The 10,514-nt window shown below is 46.1% G+C and overlaps 1 protein-coding gene across 4 annotated transcripts in view; it reads left to right on the top strand.

The window, feature by feature from the left end:
- The first annotated feature begins 1,493 nt into the window (after window positions 1-1,493).
- Window positions 1,494-10,514, top strand: part of shoc2 (SHOC2 leucine rich repeat scaffold protein) — an 11,851-nt gene continuing 2,830 nt past the window's right edge. Inside the window, exons 1-8 of one of the 4 annotated variants that reach the window (XM_056586795.1) lie at window positions 1,494-1,574; window positions 4,850-5,107; window positions 5,204-5,962; window positions 6,350-6,487; window positions 6,725-6,855; window positions 7,111-7,299; window positions 8,022-8,144; window positions 10,448-10,514. The exon at window positions 10,448-10,514 is cut by the window's right edge and continues 71 nt beyond it. In XM_056586795.1, coding sequence (XP_056442770.1) covers window positions 5,260-5,962; window positions 6,350-6,487; window positions 6,725-6,855; window positions 7,111-7,299; window positions 8,022-8,144; window positions 10,448-10,514 — 1,351 coding nt within the window. In that variant the 5' untranslated portion in view covers window positions 1,494-1,574; window positions 4,850-5,107; window positions 5,204-5,259. The other 3 variants (XM_056586797.1, XM_056586796.1, XM_056586798.1) reach the window with 3 other exon arrangements.

Raw genomic sequence — 10,514 nt, 5'->3', positions numbered from 1 at the left:
CAGTTATCAAGGAGCCATTTCTAACTAGAGCGACTTAACGCTGAATTGTAAATGCATGGACCAGGCGCCGCTACAGGTAAGTTGCACGCCGCCGGCTTTGAACCAATTACCTTCCGCTCAATCCCCATTTTATTTGCTGCAGATCGTCCATTGGTAATTCCAATATTACTTGTTTATTTAACTGTAATTTAGGCCTACAGGCAGACTACTACAATAGTAAGAGATGTTGACACAGTCCACATATGTTGGCTATTATTACTGCTACTTACCTTGTTTAGGTAAAACCTCTCTGAATATGGACTTGACTTCAGGCATGTTGTCTCCCGTACTGCTGAAAGTCGATATGACGAATGAATATCATCACAAGAGAACGCATCGCTTTTAGTCCTTTTAATGCTGAGCGAAAAGATAAAACGATGCACCCAATGTGTTCATTCTGGATCACTGCGATTGCTTGTGTATACAACTGTGGAAAAATGACTGCGTTCACTAAAAAAATACTAAAAACGGTACTATTATTTAACATTTTAACTACGAATACAATATGTTATCTTACCTGTTTAGCAAATATAAAGCGTTGTCAAGGTTGTCAAGCCAACACTTCCGTCAATCTCTTCCTTCTTCTGGGAGGAGATCTGAAAGGTTGAGTTTGGCTGTACTGCCATCTACAGGCGATAGATGATGATACACGGAATTCATTAGGGCTTTTCGAGACCCTTTTCGTAGAAATTGTTAAATATGGTAAAAACCTAAAATAGTTGATGATTGAAAAAAAAGAAAAGGGTTTTAATTTTTCGTATGGGATTGCTTGATATTTAATTTCAGGGCCTCCACTCCGCTCTATCATAAAAAGGCACCAAATCAGTCGACTTTGTTGTTCGAAATACAAATAGGTAACGGTGATAATTGTAGAGGTCCAGTTTATAAGACACAGGAGGGTCACCTGTGCCTTGGCTTTAAGATACGCATATAAAGCAACCTGCACATAGGCCTACGTACTGGCACAGTAGTTTAAGAGTTGGTATATGGGGCTTCAGTATCAAACAACTATAACAAAAAATAGTGGGTCTGTAAGGTAACTGAAACTGATGTACCTGCAAAACACATATAGTGAAAGGGAAGATACAGCACTAACTCCAGGACCAGGTAAGAATCAGAAACCCTGAACAAGAAAGCATAGACTACAGAAACATTATGAGTTTATTTTCTTTAGGGAAAACAGCCCAATTCACACATTGATTCCAAATGTGAGAAATTCAGTGAGTCTATTTTCTGTAGGAAAACAGCCCCAAATTACACATTGATAACAAATGTGATGATAACGCGTGAGTTATGGTTTGGGATTTGGGTTTATAGCTACCGTTTCCTAGTGTTTCAATGTTGACACCCATATTGCGTGCATGAATATTATACATTAAATGTAAAATTGTCAAACAAAATCCCAATTGCAGAAGGTCTCGTGATACATTGGTTAGGCGTGCGAGTGACGCAATCTGATGGTAGGGGAGGGTACAGGAGCCGCGGCAGTGTAGGAAAAAGGAGGAAGCAAGGATGGCGGAGTCACACCTCTGAAGGTAAAACATTACATTTATAGATACCATCGAGTGTTTCCCCTCCGCGTCGAGCTCTGTTTTAATTCAGCAGGTTATGGACACGACATTCATCCACCTTATCACCCGGTGCGGGAGCCGACGGTGCATTCTGACGGCGTGAGAACGCACTCTTTTGTTCAGTTTTGGAATGGCCGCTGTTTTCACAATGTTTTCTTTTTCCTCCACTCTTATTCGGCCACGGAAGACGGAAGGAAACGGGAGAGATGGCGCTTACATCGCCGTGCCACTGTGTAGAAAAAAAGGGATAACGGTGATCCCTCTCGTTAGATCAAGAGAATAATCACAACAACAGCGGTCGTCCTTCTGGTAAATAAAACAGCGAACCGACGACGTGCTCGGTATTACGCACGACGGGCTGCGGCAGGAGCGCGTCCCCCCGCCCGGTCCCGAGCCGCCCGTGGTCGGGACGGGGCTCCACGTCTGACAGCTGCTCCGCTCGGGCCTGCTGCCCCTCCACACTGCGCTCTGCCCGCCCGCCGGCCGAGGAGGGCTCGTTGCTCTGTCACTGGTGTATGTGTGCTCCCCGGAGAAGCCCACGGCCCTCCACGGTGATCAAATACAAGGCAAAGCGTGGTGTCATTGGTGTTATTCCACCGTTTCCACTCGGAACCGAGTCGTTACGCCGCGTTCCCCCAACCCCGTGAGATGAATAATTCTCTGAAAACGTATTTAGCTATTGGGGCTAACTTGTTAGCAAAGGCAAACGTTAGCGGTTGTAGCCACATAGCATTTCTGGCGTTTGGCTCTGGAGCGGACGTCGCTCTATATCGCTGTGTAATCTCCCGTTTAAGACAACCTTATATGTGAACCATATTTGGTTTAGTAATTGTAATTTAACAACTCAATTTGAGAACTTGCTGTTACATGTAGACAACCCCTAAAAATGTGGTTTCAGGACAAGCGAAGCTACTGGGGCTCAACACCCGGGCAGCTAACGTAACCGTTACTGACAACTGGCAGTATCGGTTGTGTTGTAGGCGTCGTTGGCACATTATTTGCACTAGCCACACTGTTGATGTTCTGCTCTTGTCTGTCCAAATCTGTGTTACGCAAAATCAGCTAATCTCAGTCGGTGACCGGACTTCTCAGAACTGGCACCGTGTGTCGATAATCCCTTTCGCTGGTTTGACCCAGGCATGACCTGTCCTGATAATATTTGGTGTTACCTGGATAAAGTAAAGAGTTACACCATGTAAAAATGAACTATCCTTTATCATGTTTGGTGTTACCTGGACAAAGTAAAGTGTTACTCCATGTCTATTACATACAGTACCTATCCTTATCATGTTTTGTGTTACCTGGACAAAGTAAAGAGTTACTCCATGTCTATAACATACATGACATGTCCTGATCATGGAGGTGGTACCTGGACATAGTAAAGATTAACTCCATGTCTAATACATACATGAGCTGTCCATATCGTGAGGGGTGTTGCATAGCTGAAGTTGTTTATTTACTAGTTAGCCCATGTTTATATTAAAGACATGACCTGTGATTATTGTGTGGGGTGGTACCTAGCTAGTAGCTATGGTTGTCTAGTTATCACCTGATTCTATTACAGAAATGACCTATCCCTATCCTTATCCTTTGGTGTGATACCGAACCAAAGTTGTCTAGTTTTCCCATGTTGGACAGAAATCCTCAACCCTAAACCCTGTTATATTCGAAAACCTTCCTATACTTCAATACTGTTATCCCGTAAATAAATATATGGTAACTTGCGATATGAGATACCTTTACTTTGTTTACCTTCTGAAGCACTATTATACTGAAAATTTGTCTTGACAAACCTCTAGCAGTATATACGGTACAATAATCTACAACACTGTAATTACATAACTATGCCATAATATGATCTCAAATGCAATCGTCTTAGGTTAAATGTTCACTACTATGGATTGACTTGGCCTTAAGTTCTTTTATTATCCAACATGCATGTACAACATAACATGTTTGACATGCATGATTTATGCATAATGTGCAACAGGCAAAATGAATATTCAAGCCATTACCTCCAAACGACAGAACTACGAATGCTTGGTTGCTTGACCCAATGCCCTGAAACCCCTTAACAATGTTGTGCTTTTTCATAGTGTAGATCACTTGTGTTGTCATTGATTTTCCGCCTTGGCCCACACTTGGTAGCGGGTAAATATAACTTGTGGGTTGAGTGTGAGCCCGAAGGTGGGCTGTTTTAAAGATGGCTGTTGAGCAGATCTTGTTAATCTCTCGCAGATTCTCTATTTACAACAAGCAAGTCAGTGCATAGAGTGATTGTGTGGAGGAAAAATGTGGATGCCAGGGTAGGATGGGGATGTTTCTGCCTGCTTGGCCTGCCTCTTGTGACGTAAAGCTTTTGTGCTCTCCTTAATAGTTGTGAAGAAGCTTGAATCAACAGATGCATTTTGGTGCAATTCATCCTTTAGAGATGGTTTACTATCTTTCAGATATTGTTGAAGAGGAAGGCCGTAGAGTAGAGCCTTTAAAGGTAATGTCCTGCATAGTTTGTTTTAGATAGCCTAGCCTGGTTGTACTCAAGTCCTCCTCGTGCTTTCATTGCTGAGTTTGTTACCTTTCTATAAGTCACCAGAAACCAGTTTTTTTTTTAACACTATCCACTACGCTGTCATTTAACGGAATCTCCCATCGACCCCCTTTTTGTACCCGAAAGGTCTTGTGGACGTAGGGAGTCCCTGCTTTGAAGGCTGCTTCTAAAGATTACTCTCAGCAGTCCTAACCTTTTCACTGAGCTCTGATGCTGCCACTTTTGTTTTCCACAGCTTTGCTCGTTATAGCACTGGACACTGAATACAGAGGTAAAAACTGTAATAAATGCTAAGCTGGAGGAAAAAAAGACTGATTCCCCCTTTACTGTGGAGTACTATGAGCCGAAATCTGTTGTGCTAGGGTTTGGACAGAGGGGTAGGCCAAATTCCTTCTTGCAGCTTTAGGTGAGGCTGTGGAAAACCTGTAGTGTCAACAACCAACAGGGCTTGTTTTACTAGCGAGGCGAACCTTGGCCGCTTGAACTTTCTCTGGCACAATTCTACATTTTGTCAGGCACTAATAATCGGCCAAACCTGTTTTTATGTGTTTTCTGTAAACCCACCATTATGCAGGTCTAATCCTGGTTCTTGTAGAATTTTGCCTGCCTGTTGTTATTTTTAAATCCAATTTTAAATGCGTTGTTGTGAATCCAGAGTTTGGAGATTAAATGTATTTTCTTGTGTTTGCAGCAAAGCTCTGAAGATTGTGGACTGGGATGACCCTCATGACCTAAACTCATTGCTACTGCTGCCAAAGGGATTTTGCATGGTTTAAACAAGCATGTGGCCCGTGGGTGCCACCACAGTCCAGATACGTCATATACATTTTTGTTTTTCTTCTCATTACTACTTTTTTAACGAATAATTCCCGATCCAAAACAAGGGAATGTTTTTCGGATTACTCAACCTTTCTATGGAGGGTGCCCGTCATTCTCTGAGGCCGCAAAGGTATGTATAAACACCTGCCATTTTAAAACCCCCTCCCAACCACCGGCTCTTATCCGCACCCCCCTTTCCCCCCCCCCCCCTCCCTCCCTGAATAAGCAACCTTCCGAGAGAGACTCCCATGAAGGACTCTGCGGGGGCCTAGTAACGTCGACATGAGTAGTACTTTAGGCAAAGAGAAGGACTCTAAGGAGAAGGACCCCAAGGCCGGTCCTACGGGGAAGGAAAGGGAAAAGGAAGCCAAGGCCCTGGCCGGTTTCGGTAAGGATGGCGGCAAAGAGGCCAAGACCAAAGGGAAGGACGCCAAAGAAGGAAAGAAGGACAGCGGCGGCGCGCCACCGGCCGTCGCCTTCTCGGTGGACAACACGATAAAGCGGGCCAACCCGGCACCGGGCACCCGCAAGAAGTCGAGCAACGCCGAGGTGATCAAAGAGCTCAACAAGTGCCGAGAGGAGAACTCTATGCGCCTGGACCTGTCCAAGCGCTCCATCCAGATGCTGCCCACGTCCATCAAGGAGCTGACGCAGGTGTGCGAACTCTACCTGTACAGCAACAAGCTGCAGAGCCTGCCCGCCGAGGTGGGCTGCCTGGCGGGCCTGGTGACGCTGGCGCTGAGCGAGAACTCCCTGACCAGCCTGCCGGACTCGCTGGACTCCCTGAAGAAGCTCCGCATGCTGGACCTGCGGCACAACAAGCTGCGGGAGATCCCGGCCGTGGTGTACCGGGTGACGTCGCTGACCACGCTCTACCTGCGCTTCAACCGCATCACGGCGGTGGAGAAGGACATCCACCACCTCTCCAAGCTCACCATGCTCAGCATCCGGGAGAACAAGATCAAGCAGCTGCCGGCGGAGATAGGTGAGTCCCGGGGCATGGGTGGGGAATGAAGACGGGACGGGGCCAGGAAGGCTAGCCACAACAAGCTCACATCAACATGTTGATTCATTGGAAGTAAGATGGCTGATAAAGTAAAGTCGCCATGGTGATATGATCACTGTGTATAACCCTTTGATAAAACTGCAGCTGTTGAATTATTCCATGTTCTTAGCATGAAAGTTTAAACCCACATTTGACTAATCAATAATGATCGTGTGGTTGTGGCCTGGGGGAATGTCTCAGCTGTGGCACCGCTAAAACTTCTTCCAGAAGTGCTGCTGCTATTAAGGATTGCGTTGTGGGTTTGAGGTCGTCATTGACGCCCCCTTGACTGAAGCACTCTGTGTGGACATGCGTCTTCTTTTCCAGGGGAGTTGTGCAGCCTCGTCACCCTGGACGTGGCTCACAACCAGCTGGAGCACCTGCCGAAGGAGATAGGCAACTGCACACAAATCACCAACCTGGACCTACAGCACAACGAGCTCCTGGACCTCCCGGAGACCATAGGTCTGTTAAGAGACGTCTGCTGTCTGCCGTCTGTAGCGCACGCCTCTCTGTTATGTCTGGAGATATGAGCCCCTTTCGGTTCCACAGATGTTTACCTTTTTAACGATTTGAATGAGCTGCACTCCTAGCGCACACACCTGCTTGCTATCGGTTAATTACCGCCGTTCAAGCGAAATGAATCCCGGTTTGGCGTGGTAACTGTGGCTTGACGGACGCGTGTCTCCTGTGTGGGTGCAGGTAACTTGGCCAGCATAAACCGCTTGGGGCTGAGGTACAACCGGCTGTCGGCCATCCCCCGGTCCTTAGCCAAATGTAGAGAGCTGGAGGAGCTTAACCTAGAAAACAACAACATCTCAGTGTTACCAGAGGTGAGTGGTTTGAGCGTTGCACAATTTCACCCTCAAAGTGCTGCACTGATCCGTTGTATAGTGGATCGGTGGAGTAAAACAGTGGACTGCACTTCCTTGTTCGCATGCCTTGCCCCCCCCCCCCTCCCCTCTGTCCCTGTGCTAATGGTATGGCGAGGCCCGTGGGCTCGCCGCACACTCGGAGGGAATGCGGCTGCATTTCTCCATGGCCTCCCCATCACATAGCTGCACACCCTCCTGTGTTTCTCCGACCAGGGCCTCTTGTCGAGCCTGGTGAAGCTGACCAGTCTGACGCTGGCCAGGAACTGCTTCCAGTCCTACCCCGTCGGCGGGCCCTCGCAGTTCTCCACCATCTACTCCCTCAACATGGAGCACAACCGAATCAACAAGATCCCCTTCGGCATCTTCTCCAGGGCCAAAGTGCTGAGCAAGCTCAACATGAAGGTGCGTGTCGGTGTTGGTGTGTTGACTTGTTTATCCCGTTTATTACCCCTAAGGGTACTGTATTAATATCTGGCTTCACTAGATGTATTTGAAAGCTAATGCATTGTAGAGAACAATGGGAGTGATTGTAAAGGTTGGTGTTAGGGTTAATCCAGTCCTGATAGTCGACAGTCACATAACTCTTTGTACCTAATCTGTGTCTAAATTATTTTGGTTGCAAAATGATTGTTTCACTGGTTGGAGTTCAGTTTTACACATTGGTAACTAAATCATACGTTGGATAAAATACACATTTTAAATCTTGTTTACTATCCCCTAGACGAGGTACATTATTAATATATGGCTTCACTAGATGTATTTGACCGCATATGCATTGCAGCGTATGATGGAAGTCATTGCAAAGAAGATTGTGAAACGCGTGGCTCGGGCAGCCGTATGCACATATCATCGCCTGATATGACTCTACTAGTTAGATTGGTAACTCTGCAGGGAGGGGAGGTCAAGGTGCATCGTACCGGGACGGGCCTCGTCTATCTGCTAGAGCAGGTTCACACCTTGGTGTCAGGTTTACTCTACTTTCTCCATTCGTCTGCTAAGCCTCGTCCTCGCGGCTGAGCCAGTGAACTGAAACGACCGCCCCGGCCTCCTGAACAGACCCTCTCTTCATGCGGACGGTCTGGCAGTCAAACAACGTTTTTCTTTATTTTTATTGTCTACCCCAGGACAACCAATTAACCTCGCTGCCGCTGGACTTTGGCACGTGGACCAGCATGGTGGAGCTGAACCTGGCCACCAATCAGCTGACCAAGATCCCCGAGGACGTGTGTGGCCTGGCGTCCCTCGAGGTGATGCTCCCGCCTACGTTTCCGTACCTAAGGAATACCGCAGTGGGAATGGGGAAAACACTAGGGAGTTTATGGGAAAAGCATCACACGTTGGCATCACATTGACCCAAAATGTAAACGTTATCCAGGTATTTTATCTCGATGTTCAGTGGTGAATAAGAGCCCGGGTGGAAGCAGAAAGTCCTTCCCCTAGCTGTAAGTTCAGACCAAAAGCTATAAAGCGTTTCGAGCGATAAACGCCCATTTACTTTCTATTAGACATGCGCAATAAAGCGATAGGAGCGATAAAACGCTTGAGCGATAGCTTTAAAGCTGTAAAGCTGTCAATGAGAGTTGAAAACAGCTCAACTCTATGCAAATGAGCTAGTTGCGTTTCGGCTGTAAGTGAATGCCAGCCAATCGGAATGTAGATATATCGCCGGTGTGGGTCCCAGTAAACATACGTGCAAGAGCGATATGAGCTGTAAATATTTTTGACAGCGTTGTGTTTTGAGCCATTTGCATCTTTTACAGCTTTTGGCGTGAACGTACAGTAAGGTCCCTTGTGGGATTACTGAAGAACTATCTTATCCTAAAGGACCATATATGCTGGTAATCTTTACGTGGTAATCTTTATGCTCTTACCCCATTGGACGCCATAGGATATCGGCCAATCAGACAAAACAAACGTTATTAGACCAAAGTATCAACCAATCACAGGCTGGTAGGCCGACAGACTGCCCTCCAGGTTAGCACAGACCAGAGCAACTGCAGGCCTTGTGTCAGGATACTGAAACGTCCCGGTTCGTATGGGTGATCCAGTCCTGATAGTCGACAGTCACACTAACTATTTGTACCAAATTGTGTCTAAATTATTTTGGTGTCAAAATGTTTGTCCGTTTACTATCCCCTATGGGCATTGGGCAGACTATTAATATATGGCTTCACTATTTGTATAGCGCTTGATGGTATAATGAGTTGGATTAGAATACATTAGACGGGGCATTATAAGATAGAAAATGGGGAAGAAGCAAGGACGGACATGTTGGAGCATGTGGCATGGCAGTAGAGCAGTGATGCAAATTGCAGTGGGAGAAGTTGAAGGAACTAGCCAGGTATTTTCCCATGTTGATGTGTTTCCAATGCCTGACAAATGATGGATGATGTGCAACTATTTGTCTTGGTAGTTATGCGAATACAGTTGGGCGGCTATAAAGGCCCTACAGTATTGCTAAATCTTGATTTACAGCGCCCTAACATCTTTATTTGTAGATGGCAGCTCTTTGTAAATGGCAAATATGGAAAAAGGAAAAATAGGTGCAGGAAAACACTACTCACACAATTAAGCGATTTCAAGTGATTAGGTGCAGTCACCGCAGTGTCCGGAGTCTTTTTAAAACGACACGGCCCCAACACTGCACACCAAAGCCCCATCTCTCTACACACTAGGGCTGTCAACGAATATTCGAAGTTCGAATATTCGTTCGAAATGCATCCAAAAACGCGAATTCGAACGTGAAAATTAATATTCGAATGTGAAAAAACACTCCCGCGGTACAAGCGCCTCTATCTGCTTTGCGAATGAGCCTCTGTCTGTTCGCGATGTCCCTCATAATATTCGAATGTGAAAAAACACTCCCGCGGTACAAGTGTAACAGACTAGTATTGTGAAGAGCGAATGTATTTTATCCCCTCGGGGTTTCCGTACTTGGATATAGGTATTCCAGCTCTCACGCTGTGACTGGGTGACTTCTGATAGGTACTAAGTAAACGAGACTATTTTCCCTTCCACGCTTGTGTCATTCTTGTCATATAAATATCTAAGTGCCAACGCTCGGTTACACAAGCGCCTATCTGCTTTGTGAGTGAGCCTCTGTCTGTTCGCGATGTCCCTCATAATATTCGAATGTGAAAAAACACTCCCGCGGTACAAGCGCCTAACTGCTTTGTGAATGAGCCTCCGTCTGTTCGCGATGTCCCTCGTTTTAAAGTAAGGAAATGCCCAGCAGGAAGCCGCCGCCCTACATATAGGATATATATATATCCCACTAATTTGAACCATGGTTTTGTCGCATTATTGACATATTGACGGCAACTGTGTAAAATAGGCAACCAGATATTCGAATAGTTCGAATTCGTGATTTTTTTCCAAACGAATATTCGAATGTCATTTTTTAGCAATTTTGACAGCCCTACTACACACCATGGCCCCCATCACTGCACAACACGCTGGAGCAGCACAACGTTGTTAGACGTGTGCTCCAGGACCTCGTTTTTAGAGAGGAAACACCAAGTAACCCAGGGCTGTTGTTGTACCTCCCAAGGTCTTGATACTGTCCAACAACCTTCTGAAGAAGTTACCGCATGGCATCGGCAACCTCAGAAAGCTCC

Source organism: Gadus chalcogrammus, chromosome 3 (genome assembly GCF_026213295.1).
Source record: "Gadus chalcogrammus isolate NIFS_2021 chromosome 3, NIFS_Gcha_1.0, whole genome shotgun sequence".
Taxonomy (NCBI): domain Eukaryota; kingdom Metazoa; phylum Chordata; class Actinopteri; order Gadiformes; family Gadidae; genus Gadus; species Gadus chalcogrammus.
The sequence above is the reverse complement of the archived record's forward strand: the minus strand, read 5'-3'. Positions and strand labels throughout refer to the sequence as shown.